The sequence below is a fragment of the Talpa occidentalis genome, unplaced genomic scaffold, assembly GCF_014898055.3.
Source record: "Talpa occidentalis isolate TD23 unplaced genomic scaffold, MPIMG_talOcc4v2.1 talOcc4.15, whole genome shotgun sequence".
Classification (NCBI taxonomy): domain Eukaryota; kingdom Metazoa; phylum Chordata; class Mammalia; order Eulipotyphla; family Talpidae; genus Talpa; species Talpa occidentalis.
In genome coordinates, this window is record NW_023601543.1 from 69,393,396 (window position 1) to 69,416,245 (window position 22,850).

A 22,850-nucleotide genomic window follows, 5' to 3' on the forward strand; every position below is an offset into this window, starting at 1 on the left:
TCTAGTCCCCGAGTTCTTTTCTTATTTAGGGAACTTCAGGTTCCACTAGCACATAAGCCTGACCCTTGCTGTTACAGACTCCAGTGCTGCCCTGTGGCCCCAGCAGTTTAAGGTCAAGCAGTTTAAGAAGAGCGATAGCCATGATAGTCTCCATTCACTGTACTCTCGTGAAAACAAAAACAAAGCAACACTTGAGTTGACATTTTCATATGAATTATAAAAGAGCTTACTTTGACACAAAGATTTTAATTGAACTTCTGATAAATAGAAAGAAAAAGAAAACTTAGTGCCAACACTAGTTCTTGAACTGGACTGCTTCTCCCATGTGGATCATGCACTCCTCTGGTAGACTCTTTGCCCGCCATCTTCCCCAGGGCCTGCTCTGAAAGCTGTGTTCAGGTGGCCCCTCACTGTCTGAGGGCTCTGTCTGGCTGCAAGAGAGACTTCGCCACTTTGAACGTGGGCAGGAAGAGGATTTGTGCTGCCAGAAATACTATTAACCAACAGGGAGTGGGGAGTGAGAGATAAATACCCCAGAATCCTTGCCCCCTATTGGGACAATTCCAAGGTTTGTCTCAACTGGTCTCTTAGAGATTTCCTAGCAAGACTGAACCCCCGATGTCTGGAGGTAATCTGTGCCAACATTCCCACCCTCTCACAATGCCTCCTGACATCCTTTTCCAAATAAACTATATGCTTCCAAATTCTTGGCTCAGGATCTGTGTGTGTAGGAAGACAACCTCAGACTGCCTTCTAGCTCTAGAGGCCAAAGTACTCTCCCACCCAGCTTTACCACTAATTGACTGTGTGATTTTCAGAAATGTCTTAATTGTCCATGTTCCCTATGTCTTCACTTTGGAAATAGGTATCCAGCCAGTTGATTTCTAGTCTTCCTTCCAGTCATGGTTTTAATGTTCTCACTAATGTGGGAACATGAGGCATTTCAGGAAAGGGCAAGAGTAAGGCTAGTGACAGACAATGAATGTCAGAGGGAGGGTGCTAACACTGAATGTCTGTAGCCTAAGGGAGCATTCAGAAAGAAGGGCTCCACCAGAGATGTGGCTGAAGAATGATAGGGTAGCCATATGTGAATGACTTAGCACAACGAGGAAAGGTCTCAACTTGGAATTCTGAATAGACCCTTCATTAAAGTTAGACGGGCCATCCAGGATCTTTATATTATGACAATGACCTGAATGTTTTGTACTTTTCTCTGGAAAATACAGTGAATGAAATGGAAAATATTTCACAAATATTGTCATAAAATTTGAATAGGTTGTCCATTACATGAAAATATGCTGTTTCTGATGAGAATGAAATTGTTTTGAAGAGAATAATTTGAAACAAAAAGAAAGCAATAGAATTATAGGCAAGTTGATTATGTAATCTTTTACATCCTGAACTTACTCATATATGTTCATAAAGGGAAACAGAAGGAATCGCTTTAGAGAATGGGGACAGCTTCTACCATTAACTGTGTAAATCCACTGCAGGATATAATAGTTTTTATAAATTTCAGACAGTGGAAGAACACAAACATAAGAAAGCCTGAAATGGATACCACTAAGTCTTATGTGAAGTAATTGTGGTGAGAAGGAAATGATTGAACAATATCAAAGAATTTTTAAAGGAGTCAAAATTATTTAGATATGAAACATGTATATTTTCTTGAAAGAACACATTAAATAGGACCTCCCTTGGTGGCACAGCGGGTTGAACTCTGCACTCTGATGCTGTCCGCAGCCTCTGCAGCACCGGTTCGATCCCGGCCAGCCGAGGAGAAAGCCACATGGCACAGCAGACCTCTCCTGTCTCGCCCACTGCTCCCTTCAGCAGTGTGTTTCAGTCTACCTGTTCTGTTCCCTGCTCTGTCTCTGGTGAATCCTCTCACTCTCCCACACATCTGGCCTGTACCCCGGGTCTTGTATAAAATGAATAAATAAATCTTTTTTAAAAAAAGAACACACTAAGTAGAGAAATCTTTATTGGTCCTGCCACACTTCATAAAGCAGAAGATAAATGTTCTTTCTGTAGGTATCCAAGTACAAATGTGCTTTTCTCCCTAACTATTGTGAGCCAATGAAAATATGGAACTAGGGCAACAAAATGCCTCGGTAACCTCAGGGTAGTCACCCAAGCGACCCCTCTCTGTTGGATCACCTCACTTCTCACCTACTATCACATTTAAGCTTTTTAACTTTGTGTACAGACATGAAATTCTGGAGTCATCCTCTCTTTTTCCCTAAGAGATGATTACAGATGACAAAATTACAGAGCAGATATGGGTTTTGTTGCTGTGAATTGATTGAAATTCTGCTCAGGTCATAGGGTCCTCTCCATCTCAGTTGGAGGGCAAAATAAAAAATGTTTGCAAATCTTACAAGTATACCGTGGATATTATAGATATGCTTTTCTGTATTCTGTCACAGGAGCCTTTGCTGTCTTCATTTCAATAGCATTTTATTATGAGGCAGGCTAGACATTCAACTGCTGTGAAATGCCATGGAGATATGTCACTTTTACTGAATCTGCCAATTAGGCAAGTTAAAATGATCAATCCCATATTGGTGCTTATAATTAAACCTGGCAAAACTGTTAACTCTAGGTAACTGGGAAAGGTTCAGTTTGCTGCAAAATTTGGAAGATGCTCTTCATTTTTCATTGCTGTTGCTTTGGGGAGAGCATTTAAAGGTTTACACTAGATGTGAGTCACCCAAAATTGATTCTCTGGGGAGTGAATAAATTGAACCTCTCATTTCCCTTCTGGATGGAGCATCAGCAGTAATTCTGGTTGGTTATTTCTGTCTGAAGAGACAGACTTTATTAGTGATGTTGATAAGAAATGAAAGAATTTCCTTTGAAGGAATGACAATATTATCAAGGGGTAAAAGTCTCTGAGCTTGTACATTTATCACTGAGAGGGAAGTTTGATATTTTGGATGGTATTTTAATCAAAAGGAACATATTTGACTGAGGAATCTTTTGTCTCATAGCACGGTCAACTGAGATGAACTTAAAGCTTAGTGTATGTTTCCAATCATTTTGGGAGATTTAGACTTTTGCATTTGTAGATTGGCTTAGTAACAACATCGGCAAAATCATTACCACTCAAGTTATAGGGATTTTTAGGTAGAAATGTGACATGTGCTCTATAGTCTAACTTCAGTGAATGTGTGTGGTAAGTGCTGATTAATACAAATTAATGACCTCTTAGAAGCTCAGTCACCTGTCCTTTTCTTGAAGCTTAGTTAATCTTAAATGTTTGAGTTGCCAAGTCTGTGAAATATCTTCTGGTGACCTTTAAAATGGTCTAGATGTTCATGTAACAGGGAAGGTTTAGGTGTAATCCCACTAAAGAATTTGACATTTCATTTTGTTCCATTGCATTTTATTCCATATCACTGAACAAACACGTATTAAAACCTAGTGGGTGCGATGGAGAATAGAGACCTACCATATATGGAATCTTCCTCAAGAAGCTCACATTTTTGCACATCAGATAATGAAAGCAAGTGAACATTATGGCAGAACATGGCAAGTGGCATGAGAATGTTAGCAACAGTGATTTCTTTAGGCAAAGGAAATGAAGTAGGGGGATGTAGGGTATGTCATTCCATTCCAGGGCCTGTGTTGCACTGTGCTCAGTGTTAGAGCCCTACAGCTTGATCATGGGGAATCTGAAACTCAAGGCTCAGTTATTTGTAGCCACTCTACTGGTAATACGGAACCACTATTGATGAGAAATGAAACTGAGGAAAGTGGCAAGTTAGGAAAATTTGTCTTGTATTTAGAAAGATATATCTTGTAAGATAAATTTGATCACAGGCGAGCAGGTGGGCAGAAGTGTTAGAAAGATGTTGCAGAAAGTATGTGGAGCCTAAATAAAGGCAGTGTCAATGAGAATGATAAGCAGAAGCTTCATCATTGCCACTTTTTGACAGGGACATGAACTTGACTATTTATGTAAGCAAAAAAGTTGTGCGTCAGGGAAAAATGAAACCCAAAAAAAACTCAGATGAAGGAATACATCTGTAAGGCAATCTATATGGTGATGTTACTACTGGTGCCCTTTTGCTATGTCTGACTTTTGTTCTTTTCTCCCTGTTCCATTCCCTGTTTAACTATCTCAGTGATCTTGACCCTGACATCTCTATAAATGTCCCAAAAGTTGCCTCCAGCAATCATACTTATGTGTGTCCACAGAAATCAAATTTGTAATCCTTGGTTATGCAGAAAAGGAAATTCATTTGGTGACATCAAATCCTTAACTGGTTTCCAACTACAGAATGCTCAGTTCTTGAGAAAGATTTGAACAGTGGGCTAGCTAGGAAGACTATATATATTGTCTGTAACTGTAGGGCTTTCTTTTAAATGTCTGTGTAGAGCACTAACCTCGTTAAGTTAGGCAGAACTTCATATAAATTGTGAGGACTCCTTTTGCCCTTCTGGTCTCAGTCATATCCCGAATTAGGCCTGGTTGGCCCTTTTAAAAGGGCTTGCAACTTAGCCTTTCTTTCCAGTTCTTACTAATAAAGGAGAGAGAAGGCCTAGAAAGTGTTGTCCTGTACCTTTTTTGGTTTGTTTGTTTCAGATAGATCTTACTTGACTTTCAAGAGACAGAAAATAGAAGCTGTGGGAGGAAAACAAACATTTTCTCTAGTGGGAGAAGATGCCACGACCATATCAGTGCATGGAATTATGACAAATAGGTTCTGAGAGAGAATATCAGAATGGGAAAGATTCATGAGAGAAAAGTCACAACCAATAGTATCTAAAGCAACCAAACCACGCAGATAAAAGAAACTCGAACCACATACTAATGCTCCAAACCTCATATTTAATTAAACATTATTTTGTGAATAACATCTGTCACTAATATGACCCGATGTCAACTCTGCTGTCAGTGAACTGTTCATACAAGGAAGCACTCGATATGGCTTTTGTGGAATGCTCAGAAAGAACGTACAGTAGGACCTAACTGTGCTTTTAACATTGTAGTAGTATTTCTTAGAACAGAATAGGGTTGAATTCACACACCATCAGGAGGGTAATAACTGAAACTCAACTGAGTGTATACAAATATATATATATATATATATATATATATATACATACACAGGTAAATGAGCACGGGAGTTTGTTTCCATGTATGTGCTTTATAGTGTGGAGTTATGCAAAAGAGATGTATCTATCTCTTATATGAGATACCCTATACCATGTATCCTGGAGACAGATTTTTCTAGATTTAAAACCAAGTTCTATCGATGTAAGCTAACTGACTTGCAAAAGAACAACCATCTGTGCCTCAGTTTCCCTAAGGATGAAATCAGGTTGTTGATGATACTTTCTTTAGTTGGGTTGGCAAAACTCTCAATACGTAACTACGTAAAATCATGTAGAATAACAATGGATACCCCTCAAAATTCTGTGATTGATGTTAGTTGTTATCACTGCATAAGACTTGACTCCTGGGCCTCCCTGGTAGCGTAGGGGATAAGTCTCTGCACTGTCACCTCTATGGCCTTACTTCGATCTCAGCCAGGGAGCTAACTCACATAGGGCACAGCAGACCTCTCATTTCTAGCCTGCTGCTACCCTTAGCGATGCAGTCCCGTAAATCTGCCTGTGCTGCTCCCCACTCTGTCTCCGGTGAATCCTTTCATGCCCCACACCTCTGGCCTACAGCCCAGTTCTCCTACGCAAAACTCACTAACTAAATAAATCTTAAAAAAAAAAAAAAGACTTCTACCTGAATGAAATTGATTTCTGTGGGATAGTATTCTTTTGACATAAAGATATGGCAAGTAACTGTGGAAAGCAACATACCTATATAGTCTACAGAGTAGTCTATGCATGAGTCTTAGTTTTAATTTGTTTAAATCTAGTTGAGAAGACATCTAATTTCCCATCAACATACTACAAGCAAGTGGCGGATTGCAAGGATAACTGCGTACTAGATAATGCCATTAATTTAATTAAGATAATAATGAAATCTACACCTATGTTTTTATCATAGCAAATCAAGTGATTCCAGCTAACAGATTACTAATTAGTTCATTAGAATTACTGAGTGCAGATTTGGTAACACTGCTGTAAATGTTTTCACAGCTTTTTTTCTTTTTGAGGTAACATTGGCTTCTAACACTGTATATGATTCAGAGGTGTGTGTCCCCATGTTCTAAAGTGCATCAGTATATCTACTGAAATGTAACTACCCAAGGCTCCTTCATCTTAGAGGCACCAACTTTATTTTTTATACTTAATTGCCTCTGTAATGCTTTTTTATTAGAAGATTCTAGCCTCTGGGGATGGTAAAAAATAAAAATAAAGGAAAACAAAGGTCCCTATCGCTCACTTACTGAGTTAGTCCTATGTAAAATATCCCTTTTCCTGAGCTTATCCTAATTAATTTCAGTTCCCTTGAATAAGTAATGCAACATTAATAATGTAAATGAATTATTCAGTATATAAAACATTTTAGAATACATTTTGCAGGAAAATTCTTCATAAGAAAGCCACAACAGATGTGAAGATATGAATTTTAGAAAAATTATTTTTCTTGAAAAATAGATACATGTATCTTATAAGGAAATGCATGACTATAAATCCAATATTATGTTAAAAATAAGGTTGAATATGGCACTGTGTCCTTTTCTAAAGAATGCAGATTTGTTAACTGTTACATAGTGTTTGATATTTCTATTATGAGCATAATGATTTCTAGTGGTGCAATTGTTAGTACTTTGTTACTCAGTGGAACTACATTTTTCAGAGATAATTTATGCTGGATAATGTGTTTTTATATTGGGTAAAATTTTATATTCTGTTAATAATTAAATATCAAGTTCCTATCTAGTAAGAATGGAAAAGCAACAAAATCAGGTGTTTTCTTATGATGTTGTATGGTTTCAGTACAAGGAGAATATTTAGTACTGAAAATATATGTAATATGATTATCAAAGAAGGTCATAAATACTGATGCCCATAGGGACTGCTTCCTTGGATCTTAATCTGAGAATGGAATGATAAGGGGATGGTGTCAGAAATAGAAGAAAATGAGCATTTCTGTACCACCTACCAATGCTAAGCCCTGTGCTAGCTGATTTTATTAATATCTAGTGTCAATTTCAATGCTAAACCTCTCCTGCGCAGATTTTAATCCCTAATTTTACAGATAAATAAGCAAGTCAGGAGAGTTTAGGAGTTGTCCATGGTAACAGAGATTTGGTCTTCCATCTTGGCATGTCTGCCTTTGAACCCAGGCTCTTGCCCAGCATTCTGAGAGTCCAGTGAAACTTGACTCCAGCGGTTGTCCTCGAGGCTACAGCAAACACAGAGAATAGCAAAGAAAGAGGAGAAGTGTGGCACATAGTTGTTCAGGCTTAGAAACATCTTTACAGAGCGATAGAGAGACTGCATGCCTATAAGTCTTCAAACTTAAACAGTGGGGAAAATCTCATTGGTGATGGTTGTGTATGAGATGTTCACAATACAAGGTACTTAAGGAAATGATTTTTCAACACCAACCCTTTAGCTTTTTCTTTAAAATTAAGGCAAAGTGGTGCATAGATGAAAACAGGTTTGTGATAAGAATGGCAATAATGTTTGAGCAGGAACATAATCAGTAGAAATGAACTTCACATCTACATACTATTAGCTGTCAATGCAAATAATTTCCTCTCTAATCCACCAGAGACCTTCCACCCCAGCCCTGTCTCCTAATGGTCTTATTCTCTTAATTTTCAATTATTATTGTGTCAGACTAAAGGCATTTTATAACTATTTTTTAGATTTTCTTGTTTTTCTCTCTCATCTACTTTTTAAAAGAATATATTTATGCATACAAGACCTGGGGTGTAGGCCAGAAGTGCAGGGGAGTAAGAGGATTCACCAGAGACAGAGTGGGGAGCAGAACAGGCAGACTGACTGAAATACACTGCTGAGGGGAGCAGCGGGCAAAACAGGAGAGTCTGCTGCACCATGTGGTTCACCTCCCTGGCCAGGGATCGAACTCTTGCCTAAGTGCCTGGCAATAGCTTGATAGCACTGAGACTTTAAACCCTGTGCCACTAGGGAGGCCGATCATCTACTTTCTGATGTCAGTGGTATAACTGTATGTGAGACTGTATGGATGGGTGTATGCCTCCATGAATTGTAGAGGGAGGAGAAAAGATAGGACAATTGAGGAGTCTGTTCTCACTCCATGAAATATTTCTGACCATGCTAATTTGTCAACAGTGTATGAGACTACTAGATAAGTTAGTTTAGAGCTACTGTTAATCTCATGTAAGTAATTTGGAAGTCAAAGTCTTATATAAACATTTAAAATTCCAAAAATTCTAAATATTCTCTTCAGGTATTTCCAAGACCATATCCCCTTTCTATATATATTTTTATGCCTCTTAGAGGCCAGTGAGCAAAATGAATTAGAAAGGGTGAATTAGCTGAATATTGGGCTTTTGCATTATAGTTTGAAGTGTTTGTTTTGAGTGTTCCTAAACATGAGATTTCAAAATTACCTAGCTGTTGATATTTTTATATATTTATTACATCTTCCTTCATTTTTGTAGTTGTTGATATTTACTGATATTTCATACAGTGTCAGGCAAGGTGCCAACCAATTAGACTTTATTCAGTCTTCCTAATGACCATATGATTTTTCGCTCCCAAAGGGTCGGATATTCTTAATCTATATAGAGAGTAGACCCAGAGGTACGGCTCTTGCAATAGCTGTCACTTTAGTATAGGGATCTAAAGAGGGCCTGTGAGCCTTGGGAAGTCTATTACTATTACTTAAAGCATGTAGATAGTTTGGAGTTGAGAGCAGTGAGCCCCTGAGGGGCTGAGCTAAAGATGTTATCCTTGCCTGAGTCCTTTGCCTTTACTTAACTGAAGAAGACATTATCACTTCCATAACTTATTCCCCTTTTCCCTAATTGAAGAAGCAATACCTGCTTCCCCTTTTTATAATGCAGAAGAATGCAGTTGTGGATGGAGGCATATCATCTAGATGTAGAGTCTTCAGTGAAAATTATCCTACTTCTCTGAGAAACTCTTCTTTTTTATTATCAGTGTGACATCTCCCCCCTTTTTCTTTCTTCTTAACCCCAGAAGTCTCTAAACACAATTTTAGGCTTGGTCCACCCCATTTTGCTTTAGAATTTACAACTGTATAAATTCTCCATATATTTATTATTAAATTTTGGTCTTTTCTCCTACTAATTTCCCTGATATTAATTTGTCCATCCATCTAGCATCAAAAATTCCCAAATGGATTTCCCCTGGTGCCTTGACACTACCTAAAAAAATAGGTACTCTTATTATCCCATGCATTTGCAAATTAGGAAACCAAAATTTTGGTATGGTTTAAAGATGTTCAAGGTCACATAGCTGGCTAGCAGTGTATCCAGGAATTAGACTCAGGAACTCTGACTTAAAGTTCCACAATTTAGACTAACTGTTACTGTCTCCTCATTAACAAGTGTTACAACTGGAGAAAATCCCTTACCCCTCTGGCAACTTCTTGGGCTGGTCAAGTAGCCAGAGGATCAGCAGATGGTCAACAGAGGGAAAATAGTTTTAATAACATGCTCACAGGAAGTTACAATGATTCTGAAGTAGCAATGATATTTGATCTGGGATGGACAAAGACTTTTAAATCCCATCTCACGGGATGAGGTGTCAGGGTACCGAGGAGAAAGGAAGGCGGCTTCACATGACTGGGGGTTGGGGGGTGACCTTCATATTTACTTGAAAGGAAAGATGTGTTACTCAACTGGAAGAGATGTGTTCACTGATAAACCTGCACCTGAATGATACCCCTCCTCAATCTACATTCCTATCGGCTGTTCTAGGTAATCCCTACTTCCATTAGGGGTGGAACAAAGGGATTAAGGGAAAGGCAAGAGTTTCTACTTAGCCTCTGGGGCCTTCATTGTTTTACCTCAAAATAGTGTGCGCACAGAGCAGGGTGTCTTGAGAAGACCAACTCTGAGAATCTTGGATGGTCTGCTTGAGCACCTCCACATTTACATCTCTTCCATCAGTCTGTCGTTCGTAAGATATCCATTGCTGCTTGTATTCTGAAAGATGTAGGGTGTGTTAATTGACCACTTAGTGTTTAAAACAGTTTGTCATAGTTATTAAACTCTCTTTCTTTGCTTGGTAAGCACTAGGTGCTTTTAAAATCTTTCAGAGGTCTTCATTGAAATGGTCTTTAAACTCTTTGGCAGCTTATGAATTGGCAGAAACACAAATATGTATACTAACAAATGATAAAAACAGCGAATTCTAAGATAAAACTAATGTAATTGTTCTATCACATGTAAGTAAGTGGATATCAAAATAAAAGCTCTTCTAAGAGAGCCTATTGAGGATGTTTATTTAACATATTCAACAAATTTACAAGAAAATTAGTTACCATAAATAGATCCTTTTGGGGAACTAGACAATGCTGTGACCAGTCGGGCTTTGCAATGTGAATATTAGATTGGAAATGAAATGGCTAGTTAGTTCCAGATTATTTCATGCAGGGAAGCAGGGAAGAGAGTCTAGTGCAGGGAAGAGAGTCTAGTCCAGTGCAGAGATGATGGTCAAAGAGAGAAGAAAGTAAGAAAGAGGATAAATTGCCTATGTCGCCATCATTTCCTAAGAACTATTACAACTTGCTGATGTGACCTTGACACTTATTTCAAAATAAAATCAGTATACATCCAGATTTATTGCAATAGTTGATTGATGATAGATACCTAGGGAGTCTTTTGTTCCTAAAACAGATTTTATAAGCTATGAGTTTCCTAAATGATGGGCTTATCTCCTATTTCTGGTTTATTGAGCCTTTACTTTCAAATTTTATATTTGATACACATTTTTTTCTCACAAGTTTTTCTTTTTGTATATATTTGTTTGGCTAATACACTACAAATTACTTAAACTTAATATTTTATGAAACACATTTCTGAGTATGTTAAAGTGATGTGGGAGGCAGCTGATGATCTTAGAATCTGTGGAAAACCTGATTGCAATCTGGGTTGTTTCTAGGGGGTATGTATAGAACATCTAAGTGTTGGCAATTTCCTACTGGTTAATCACTGAAGAAGTAACAATAAATTAAAATAAGCATAGAGGCAACCACTATCCTTTCCTGTTCCTTCTTGCTGAGCATATATGATTGGCCAAAGGAAATACTGTATACAGGAAATATTGTAGACACTCCAGTGGTGGTTCTAGGAGACCCAACATTGTATTTACTCTCTGTTACTCTTTCTATGAATTTTTGTTCTTCATCTATGGAGATGAGGGAGCTAATCTTCCTCTACTCTTCTAGAGCCATAGGACTGAGAGAGAATTAAATTGACATGAGAGATTGATAGGAAGACAAACTGTAATTATGCATGCATGGGGATCCACAAAATAGAAAACCATCGCCTGTTATTCCAGTGATATTATATAGTTTTTAGAAAGGGGTATCAAAATTTAGGAGAAAAGGGCAGAACAAAGAATAATTAGATATTTAAAGAAAGGAATTTTGCAACATTATCTGTATCTGCAGTGAAAACAGACCTTGCAAGCCCGAGTCTAGGGTGACAGTTCTGTTTCTCACCTCCAGGACCACCACAGAGATTTATTTTCTGATTTTACGGAGATAGATAATTTGGGCAAAACACCATTCTTGGATCCGTTGTTTTTTAATTACCTTCAATTCAGAATAATCAGCATGCCACTTTGGCAGACCCTGGAGCAGCCTGTCTTGATCCCAAAGCCTATAAATATGACATCAGTAATTCCCTAGCATTGCATATTTGCATGGTCTTATTTTCCAACCATTATTTTACATGTGTGCTAAGAAAGGGTAAAAGAGCATAGGCCTGATGTAAACACTGAAGGGATACCCTCGTTAATGTTCTAAGCCAGTTTTTGAAAATCAGCTTGAGCAAGAAGAATTCAGTACCACTGATGACATTTGAAGAAAATAGAAGAAAAATAATATTTAAATCATAAAATTATGCAGGTGTACTAAGGGAATAACAAAATTTGGTCAGGTCCTTTACCTAGAGAATAATTTATAAGAAAAACAATTATTTACAGAGGTAAAACAAAATCCAAGCTTGTCAGATCTAAGCATTTTTAATGTTAAATTTCACCGTTGGCCTTTTCTCTTGTCATAAGGAAAAAAAGATTGTTATTTGACATTAGAGAACAAACATCGCTGACATTTGTGTCTATCTAATAATGGTATAGAAATTTAATTAGGAGCTTGAAAGGTTTTTTTTTAATCTGTTAAGTGTAACAAATACATTTCTTTAATAATACTAATGACAAGAAATACATATGAAATGCCTAGTATATATGTATGTGTGTGCTTGTGCATGTGTGTTGGTATAAATTAAGTATAAGCATCTAATAAAGGAATGCATTTTAAGAATCATATGTTACAGCATTTTAATTTCAAGATGTTATTTTCTGATTGGGAAAAAAATTTAGTGTACTTCTCTGGGGATACATCTGTGTCTGGAATAATTTAGCTCGTATTTCAGGTTTAATTAGCAAATCAACAGCATATCTCCATTGTATAAAGTCAGCTGTGAGAAATTCAAATCCATAAGAAGTAAATATTTAACTAGAAATTAATTTAAAAGCAACTTTACAAAACTTTAATGTATTAAAAAATAGTAGTCTTGAGAATCCATGAAGTAGGAGGGAATACTTTATATGAAGCCCTTATTCATAGGCATTTAGGTTGATAGGTAAGTTTAACTTTTTTGAGTGTAGCATTTTTCCTACTTCTAAGAATCAACATTTTAAAATTGAATTCTGGACATTGGGGATTTAATAGCCTTTTGTCTTTTACTGATGTTGGGGGAGATTAGCTAGTGATACTTTGATAGTCATTAATTTTTTTTCTGGGAAAATAGGAAATATGATTACAGCGTTGCAAAAACGTCTGTCTTTCAACTTTTGAGTATGCTCAGAAAGGTCACTTTAACCTTTTCAACTTTAATTCCTGATTGGGGTAAAAGAAAAGATATAAATTGGAAAAGTCACGAAAGAGACAAAGAGATACTGAAAATAACCTAAATCAAATACAGTTTCTGCTAAGTGCACTCTTCAAGATTTCCAGCCACTGTGGAAAGCATTTCACACGTTCCTTTATTTTGCTCTACAAATTCGAAGTCCAGTTTGTTCAAGCTACAAATTCACGGCTAGTTTTAGTGGTACTGTGTGTAAGCATTTCTGCAGACATATACAGTATAAACCCCTGATCAATATGGCAAGAATATAATTTCTAGTAAAAATGTAGATAAGCAAACAAAATCAGAAATCTAAATACCTGAGAAAAATACTACATTTGATCACATTTGCTTTAGAATGCTCCATGGAAATTTGAAAATAAATCTTTCATGGTCAAATGATGATTTTTTAAAGTTTCTTTACTAAAATACATTAAACAGTAAAAATAAAAAAAGACATGTAAAATGTAAATCGTATGGTATTACTTCCTAGCTTTAAATATATGTAATTTTATGTACTCTCATACTGAATGATAAAAAAGGAGTTGGTTAAATTAAAGAAACCAATTATGACATATTGGCCACCAAAATATTATTTTGTTTAAGATTTTTTAAAATCCCTGGCTGACACATTTGAAATCTTATCAGGCCTGACTTATATAACTCAGCAAACATACTCAACATGACTTTCAAGGACAACTCTGAATGTTAATGTTTCCATTTTTGGCCTCATGGCAGTAAGAGTTTTATTAACCAGCATAAGCTCTGTAATGTCAAAGGCATGATAGGCAGTATAGACTCCACACACAAAATAAATGCATAGTCATTTCATTCTATATTGTTTCACTCGAGAACATCGTGTGGAAATGTACAGAGTAAATGTAATTGATTTTACAGTGCTCTGAAATGTTGACACTTGAAAAATAAATCGTAGGATTAAAAAAAAGCTCTTGCATTTGAGTTTGCAATGCAGACAATCCTAATACGTTCCCTTACCTCTGTAATAGGGTTTGCTAACTAACAACTAGCCTAGTAGGTCCCAAAGATCAGTGTTTCACAAGTAGGGATAGCAGGATTTCCAGAAAGTAACAGCCTATTTCCAAATCTGCTTCTCCAATCTTTTGTTATATAATAAAACGTTCTAAGAAGTAAAATAGTTGAATAGAAGTTTTGTACAACCATTCAGAGATTTCCCAGTAATAATTAGTGTATTGTGGTAAGGTTTGGCGAACTGGAGCTCCTAAGCCAGAAGGTCTCAGTTCAGAGCAGCCGCCTCTGTTTACCCTCTATTTATTCCTCTGTTTACCTCCTCTGTTTATCCCTGTTTATCTTTACAAAAAAATTGTACACTATTATTTTTAAAAGATTGGAAGTACTATTTTGTGATTATATGTGCTTGTTAGTGTAATTATAATTGCACTTAAAAATAAAGCTAATCCTTCCTATTAGATTGTAATCTATATGCAATCAAGAAAGGCCAAGCTCATCTGTGCATTTTGCCCTCATTCCACATATTGGCATCATTTATTCAAGAAAGTTTCTTAGTCTTTGGTTGCTTGGGTATGTAGTGAAGAGGACAGAGGTTATCTCTGCTCTAGTGGCTCTTGTATTTCAGTAAGTAGAGTGAAATAACAAATAACTAATCTGTTAACATAAAAAAATTGTCAAGCAGTTACAATGTTATGTTAAAACATTCTTAGGGCCTGGCTGGTGGCACAAGGGGTTAGGATGCAACCTATGAAGTTGTCCGCTGCCTCTGCAGCACAAGTTCAATCCCTGGCCGGCCAGGGAGCAACCCACATGGTGCAGCAGACTTCTCCTGGCTTGCCCTCTGCTCCCCTCAGCAGTGTACTTCAGTCAATCTGTCTGTTCTGTTCCCCACTCTGTCTGGTGAATCCTCTCACCCCCCGCACCTCTGGCCTGTACCCCAGCTCTTGTATGCATAAATAAATAAATCTTTAAAAAAATTCCTAGAAAAAAGAGAGTAACTCAGATGCATATTTAGATACCATATTAACAAAAAGCTTATCCGGGCCTGTGAAAGTTAAACTAAGTCCTGGATGATAAGGAGAGATTGTGGGGTTGGGGAGCAAAGGATGAGGTAACCCAATGGACTGTGGTGAATTGTACATGCTTTGATAGTGGATGAAATGTGATAACATACATCTGACAAGGCATGAATCCATATCTCTGAATCATATACAGTGTTGGTAAACCAACATTTCCTCAACAAAAATGATATAAAAAAAGATACAGAGAAAGACCAATTCATGTAGATCAAATACCTTAAGCCTTGTGTGGAGGATAAACAGGACCAGGGTAGTTGAAATATAGTGCGGACTTGAGATTGATATGTAATAAGATTGCTACATCATATTAGGATTTCAGGTAAAGAATTTGCATGAAAATCCGTTGGTTTTATACAGAGGGACAGCACAGCATCTAATTTATAGTTAAACAGAAGGAACCAGTAAAGGAGCTATAAAGCAGCACTTAGGTGAGAGTCTAATCAGAAACAGATATATGAAGCTCAAGAGAAGAAGCTGTCATTAACTAAGGAGTATTTCTCCTTCTGTCCTATTTTGCTCAGCATAATCCCTTCCAGTTCCATCCATGTTGCTGCAGATGGTATGAGCTCATTTTTTTTTTTTTTTTGATGACCGAGTAGTATTTCATCATGTATAGAAGTACCAAATCTTCCTGATGCACTCATCTGTATTTGGACATTTGGGCTGTTTCCATAGTTTGTCAGTTATAAATAGTGCTGACATAAAAATAGTAGGGTCCTCACAGGTGGTATAGAGGTTAGTTCTCAGCACTATCACCCCTATGGCCTGATTTTGATACCTGGCCAGGGAGCTAACCTGTATATAGTGCAGCAGACCTCTCCTGTCTCACCCGCTGCTCCCCTTAACAGAGTATTTCAGTAGGTCTGCTTGCTCTGCTCCCTACCCTGTCTCTGGTAAATTCTCTTACCCCTGCACCTGTGAACTGTACATCAGTTCTTCTATGCAATCAATCAGTCAATTAGTAAATAAGTAAAATAAAAACAGTAGTTCATGTTTCCCTTCAAATTAGTGTTTTTGTATTCCTAAAGTACCTAGGTACCTTAGGTACCTTTTGGATACCTAGGAGTGGAATTATTGGGTCATATGGTATATCTATTTTTAATATTTTGAGAAACCTTCATACTGTTTTCCTGGAATGTAGAGACCAAAGGGTCAGATAAAGCCAAACTAACAACAAACCCTAGAAAGCTAACTATAAAACTGAGGCTACCAGAGGTGGAGGGTTGAGAACAAAATGGGGAAGGAGCACAGAGGTCACTCGGGATAGATTTTGGAGGCTTTGGTGATGAGTGTGGTGTAGTAGCAGCTCCTAAAGCAGGGAGACTCTTATACCTCTAAAACAGAAATAATGGTGTAAACCAACGTTACTTCAACTAAAAAATGAATTAAGGAGTCTCATTAGGTTAATAACTGAAGTTCCTAGCAAGACAGTATCACACCATGAGGACTGAATTTGGAAACCTGGAGATTAATTTCAATCTTTACAAGAAATGTTTCAGTGGTATAGTGGGCAGAGAGAATAGTTGGGTAGGATATGGCAAGAATAACAGTAGACAGCCCTGAATATTTTTCACTGAAGAAGAACAACTAATAGGGATATAGCTGGAGGGGTTTTGGGGGTCAAGAGAGTTTGTTTTGTTTTGGTTGATAATAGAGAACTCTGTAGAGAAGGAGACATTGGAGATGCCAGAGTCAGCAGGAAACTTGTGGAGAGGAGTCTTTGCAAAGGTGTGTGCAGGGTTATGTTGAGTAGAACGTCCTCACATCCTTTCTCAGCAGATGCACTCTCTATACTTTCAGGATTAATGATGGGTAGAAATGTGTGGATTTTGCTGAGCAATACAGCACAAAATTTGCTTGGAAAGATTCTGGTAAAAATCACGTTAATCAGACATGGCAGAGAGGAATCCCATGTATTGGGTAAGAAATGCTTTTGACATACAGGTCAGGAAAATATTCTCTTAATTACTGTACTTTTTTTTTTTTCTTTCAGGTGCTTCAAGAAGACCTAGAACAGGAGCAAGTCAGGGTCAATTCTCTCACACACATGGTGGTTGTGGTCGACGAATCTAGTGGAGACCATGCAACTGCTGCTTTGGAAGAACAACTTAAGGTCAGATGCTTTTCTTTGATACACCAAATACGTCATTCAATAAAAATTAATTGCAATTTGAAAAAAAGTATAAATTTTTGGATGTAATTTGTATATTATAAATATTTAGAATGCAGTATATTTATTAAAACAAATTCAAATTATTTCCTGTTTGCACATAATTTCCTTTCATTAACAGTGCATTGTTTGCTCACACTAGATTCTTAGTCTTTGGGGAAACATATAAATGCAGATACATTATTTTATTATAGTTGAATCAAACCCATGGTCTAAAAGGAAAAAGGTAAAAAAAAAAAAAAAACAACAAAAAATATCACATTCAGTTAAACAATGAGGTATCAAAAGAAATTCAGGCCTTCCTTTGTAGTCTTGATGAGGCATAGTGCTGTGTTTAAGTCATGGAAGTTACATTGGAACAGATACTGAGCCTTTGAAGCCCTCGTTCAACCTGAGTTTTGGTAATTGTGTCCTTGGAAAGATAACCAATACATACAAACAAAGGATAGCATTTTTATCTTTCCTTTCTAATTGGGAAGAATAAGGTTTTACTGCTTAAAAAAAGTTTCCACAAAGCATGTATACATTTTCCAAAACATAAGAGAAAGCATATCAATTTATTATTCTGACTATGCCACATACATTCACATACGTATACAACTGCAAATTATATTTGAGACCATCTGCCTTTACTTTGTAATAGTTAGGGGCCAACAGTCTGACATGAAGAAGGATTCAATCATGTGAGTTTAAATAGCTTTATCAGTCCAAGGTTGTTCTAAATATAGTTTCTCTTACCTAACCTATAACACGATTTCTTAAAACCTTATCTCTGTTTTCTTCTATTTTTTGTGTGAATTACGTTTTTTTTTTTTTATCCCAGTAAAATGTCATTTCCTCGGGTTACTGCTTTAGACTGCCAATCTCCAACAATGTTATCTTACTCTCCTTCTTTAAATGACAAAGAGAAAGCTCTTTTACTGCTACAACAGAGTATTTAATATATGCAAAGTACCCAAATGTATGTATCATTGCTTATACTTCAGTGAAATTGCAGGGATTACAAATATAAGAAGGCTTTTGACATCCTGTATGATAATGCATCACTTCATATATGGTGAAATATATTGTACCCACACACTCAGGCCAGCCAAAGTACTGCACTGACAGGACACTGCTCACCCATTTTTAAGACACTCCACAGTTCTGATATAATAGTGTTGAAATTAAGTACAGAGAGGTACAAATCTAATATTCAGTGTTTCTGAGAAATTTTCCAAAAAAGATAAATGAAGCATAGCAGTGAGATGTTGGGACAGTGATTGGTAAAAGATAAATAAGTTAGGGCCTCCCGTTGGTGCAGCGGGTTGAACTCAGTGCTGTGAAGCTGTTCCCAACCTCAGCAGCGCTGGTTTGATTCCCTGCCAGCCAGGGAGATTCCCACATGGTGCGGCAGACCTCTCTTGTCTCGCCCACTGCTCCCCTCAGCAGTGAATTTCATCAGTCTGCCTGTTTTGTTCCCCGCTCTGTCTCTGGTGAATTCTTTCACCCTCCCACATGTCTAGCCTGTACCCCAGTGCTTGTATAAGTGAATAAATCTTAAAAAAATAGATAAAGTAGAAGTTTTCCAAGTCATAGAGATTTTCTAGTTAAAAATAACAACTGAAATACAGCCACTCTGGCATGATCAGACCTGGTACAACTAGCTTTAGATTAAAATTAGTCCCGGTGATTCCTGTGGGACTAGGGCACCTTAGAAAACTGGCGTGGACCTGAGAAGAACCCTTGAGGGCTTTGAGTGGAGCAAGGTCCAGTCACGGGCAGCTTATTCCCCGGGACCGGTTAGTGTGCGGTGCTGGTTCCACACCTTCGTTCTCTTCCTTGGCCTCCCAGGCTACTACAATTACAATGCCTTAGTCCATTTTTTCACTCCAGTCTGCTGAAGTATCAACCAGAGCCTCAGAAAAGATGCCCAATGGTCTTTAGTAAAGAGCTGCAGATGGGGGAAACTAGGAAAGGAAGTCCTCATGGAGTACAGTAAGAGAAAGATGGGGGGAGTGTTACCATCTTGACTTCAAACTCTAAAAATATTCCCCAAGGACCACAGACAATCTTTACATGTGTTGTATTAATTCTGTGAACTCTTCTTGCACATAAGCTTTTCTCTAACTTTAAAAGACATAGAAGTCTTCTTTCCTAAAGGTTTGAAGAAAAACAAAGTTGTGTCAGAACATATGTTTAGGGATTCTCGAAGATAGCGTAGATTATTGAAGGGGATAATATTCTGAAAAATGCAATCTGTCGTGAATTAATCTGAGTCTCTCTCAGAGGTTCAGCTTGTCCCTTAGCAGTGTCACCACAGGTTGGAAATCTGTCCTTACTTATCGAGGTTTCTAGGATGTCAGGATGTAGAGTCTAATTTGCAAGTAGTGATGCCAGTTAACTAATTTATTTTGAAATAACTTAGCTAAAAAGCAAATACCTTGTCAGTTTATGTAGTGTCTTTAGAGTGGGAAAGGATGTTGCCAATTCTTTCTCAGTGATCTTTCCACTCTTTACTTTTTCACTGTATACACATTATGTTCTTACTCTGTACCAGGGTACAAGTTGGGTAACTGGGGTAACACAGTGAACAAAAAAGAAAATTTGTCACTACCTTCTGGGGTTGAGCGTAATTTACAAGACTGCTGCCTTCCTGGAAACAAAGGTAGCCGTTTCTTAGGTTCCCTCTTTAGAGCTGAATGCTGATTCCTTGTCATTGTTGGTCACTATGGTAGGCATGGCAACTGCTTTCTTAATTCTTACAGTCTAGGAGAGGAAATAGATGTTAATCAAATATTTTCAAAAATGAGCAAATATGTACACAACTTATTTCTAAAAAGGAAAGGAATGAGATTTTATGACAGTAAATTAATCTGACTGAAACTGATGTGTGAAGGCATGGAATGATTCCTTGGGGAAGTGATGTTTAATCTATTATCTAAAGGCTGTGTTGGAAGTCTTGATAATGTATGTGCAGAAGATAGAATATCCAGGGAGGGAAGTGGTAGATCAAGTGAGTGTGACATTCTCAAGGAACCAAATAGAGGCCAATTTGGCTACACCATAGAGGTTCAGAAGAGTGTTGCTCGAGGAAGCTTGCCAGGTAGATGGGACTTACCTAAGAATTACAATGAGTGTGTGATGCTAAACTAAACTCCTCCGTTATTCATGTCATTAGCAAGCATGTATTGAGCAGCAGCTTTCTGCTAGGATGACGGCCGACACTGCACTGGTGAGGTGGGGTGAGCACATAGTCATGAGTCGGTCCTCCTGGACCTGCACTAATCAAATGCTGCTAAATGTAAAATGTTGGCCATGATGAGTTGACCATGACAAAATATGCATTGCTGGATGCCCCATCTTGTTGTAGAAGATTGGGAAAGTGGAAGGTAATTAGGCAACATTAGAGAGAAGGAGAACGTTCTACACAGAATGGTATCTGTTCATTCATTTGACAAATGATGTCTTGAGTGCCTGTTAGGTACCAGCTAGAGTCTCAGCTTTGAGGTTCAGTATTGACAAAACATAAATTATCCCTCTATGAAGCTTACATTCTAAGCATGCATCCTAGTAAATAAACAGCTTTCATACTAACAAAGCAGTGATAAGAACTAGTAGGACAAAATAGACTGGAGAAGAGAAGCAGTTTTACATGGAGTAATCAGGGGGAGTTTCATTGAAAAAATAACATTTGAGGAAAAAAAGTAAAGGTAAGGGAGGTCCTTGGGAATTGCACAGGTTCTAAGGGAGCCATTTTGCATTTGAAAACTACAGGAAAACTAAAATGGAGCATAAAGAAAGTCTCTTGTTCTTGGGACATAGCTATTTCTAGTAAAAAGATAACAAGGAACACAGTTATGCCCCTAGCTTGCTCTAGATGCTGTAATGAAAATACCTTCCAGAGAAAAGACAGAACTGTTGAAACCTCAGTTGTAGACTTGCTCTTATGTAGAAGTTGGCACTTGTAAGCCCATCTAGATGTGTTAAAGGTGTCTAAGGCCACAGGGCCCGGAGAGCTTCTGGCATTTAAAACACATTTACGAAGAGGATGGGGTTAGGAGGAGAGAGTAGAGGTGTCAATTTGATAGTATGAATGGCACTAGAACTTTGATGGTGGGTGTGGTGTGTTATTTATATGTATTAAGGTGGGAAGCTATACTCAGAAATTTAGTAGCATCTTATTTTATTATTTTTTAAAGATTTATTTATTTATGCAAGAACTGGGGTACAGGCCTGAGGCACGGGAGGGTGAGAGGATTCACCAGAGACAGAGCAGGGAGCAGAACAGGCAAACGGACTGAAAACACTCCAGAGGGAAGCAGTGGGTGAGACAGGAGAGGTCTGCTGCGCCATGTGGGTATCTCCCTGGCCGGGAATCTAACCCGTGCTACAGAGGCTGCGGATAGCTTCATAGCGTTGCACTCATATGGGTGTGCCACCATGGAGACCCACTTACATAGTATTTTTAAACCAATGTCATTTTATTAAAAGTAACATATTATTAAAAGTAGGCATTTGTATTGTTTTGGCAAATGACTTTAAAGTTACTAGCAACCATTTTGAAGAGTTAAAGGTATATCAAAAGAATGGATTCAGACAAGCATTGTCTTTTGAGGAATAACTTGGAAAAAACAGTTTTAGAGAAGATCATTAAATATACACCTATGCACACATGTATACTTCTTGATCTGATGACATTATTAAACTTGTTTGTTTAATAAAAGAATAGTATTTGAAGAATGAAAACGTCTCTCAGAGCTAAGATACATTCACTAGCAAGAAGACATAAACAACCCATTTCATTTCAAATAACATTGAGCAGTTCATAAAAGTATTATTATTGTTAAGACAAATTATTTGATGCATTTATTAAGTTGATGCAAAGCAGTGGAATGGAATGAGTATACATTATGTAGACTTTTCTAAAAGATTTTGCTAGAAGCCTCCCATAAGATACATAGATGGATGGATAGATTCGTAGACAGATAGATGGATCAATAGACAGTTTGATTGATTAGATAGCTAGACATACAGATAAGGTGAGCCATCCTATCTTTATATGGTTTGGTGCAGAATGTCTAGGTTTTAATATATTTTTTTTCTGGTATCTGATTTCTGTGCCAGAGAATTGGATTGAAAATTATCATATCCATTATTCTGCCTACTATGTCAGAAAATTTGGGGGGAAAGAAGCCATTTGAAGATTTAACTGTGGCACTGTGCAAATTTTGCCCCCACAGGGGTTGTCACTGGACCATCTCTTCTCTCACACGATTTTAGAAGATTTATACCAATATCCTGTGAAGTTAGAATGCCACATTTAAATGTCACATACTCATCTTTCATGTTTCAAATCAAATAGGCATATTTATTACTTGAATTTATGCTGCTTAAAAAAACCAGTTCTTTATGTTGGTTGAGTAAGTCTTTGATAAGAATGATCTGACTTCACATCCATCCATGTAAATATGTATGTAAATGTAAATGAATAGAAATGTATGCAGATGTGTGTACATATGCCTGTATCTATCCATGCACTTAAGTACACAATTTAGTTTTTTATGGGTGTATATGTGTGTGGGGCACATGTAATATTAAATTACATGTTAAAACCAGAGG

General features: G+C 37.4%; 1 protein-coding gene and 1 long non-coding RNA gene across 2 annotated transcripts in view; one reads left to right on the top strand and one right to left on the bottom strand.

Annotated features, from left to right (window-relative positions):
• Positions 1 to 19,938, bottom strand: part of LOC129145887 (uncharacterized) — a 46,826-nt gene extending 26,888 nt beyond the window's left edge. The window contains exons 1-2 of the long non-coding RNA XR_008552023.1: positions 19,846 to 19,938; positions 9,944 to 10,082 (exon numbers count right to left, since the gene is read on the bottom strand). This is a non-coding gene — a long non-coding RNA (uncharacterized LOC129145887). The remainder of the gene's footprint in view (positions 1 to 9,943; positions 10,083 to 19,845) is intronic.
• Positions 1 to 22,850, top strand: part of DMD (dystrophin) — a 1,988,221-nt gene that overhangs the window by 589,952 nt on the left and 1,375,419 nt on the right. Inside the window, 1 exon segment of the mRNA XM_054695791.1 lies at positions 17,073 to 17,192. Within this exon segment, the coding sequence (XP_054551766.1) occupies positions 17,073 to 17,192 (120 nt within the window).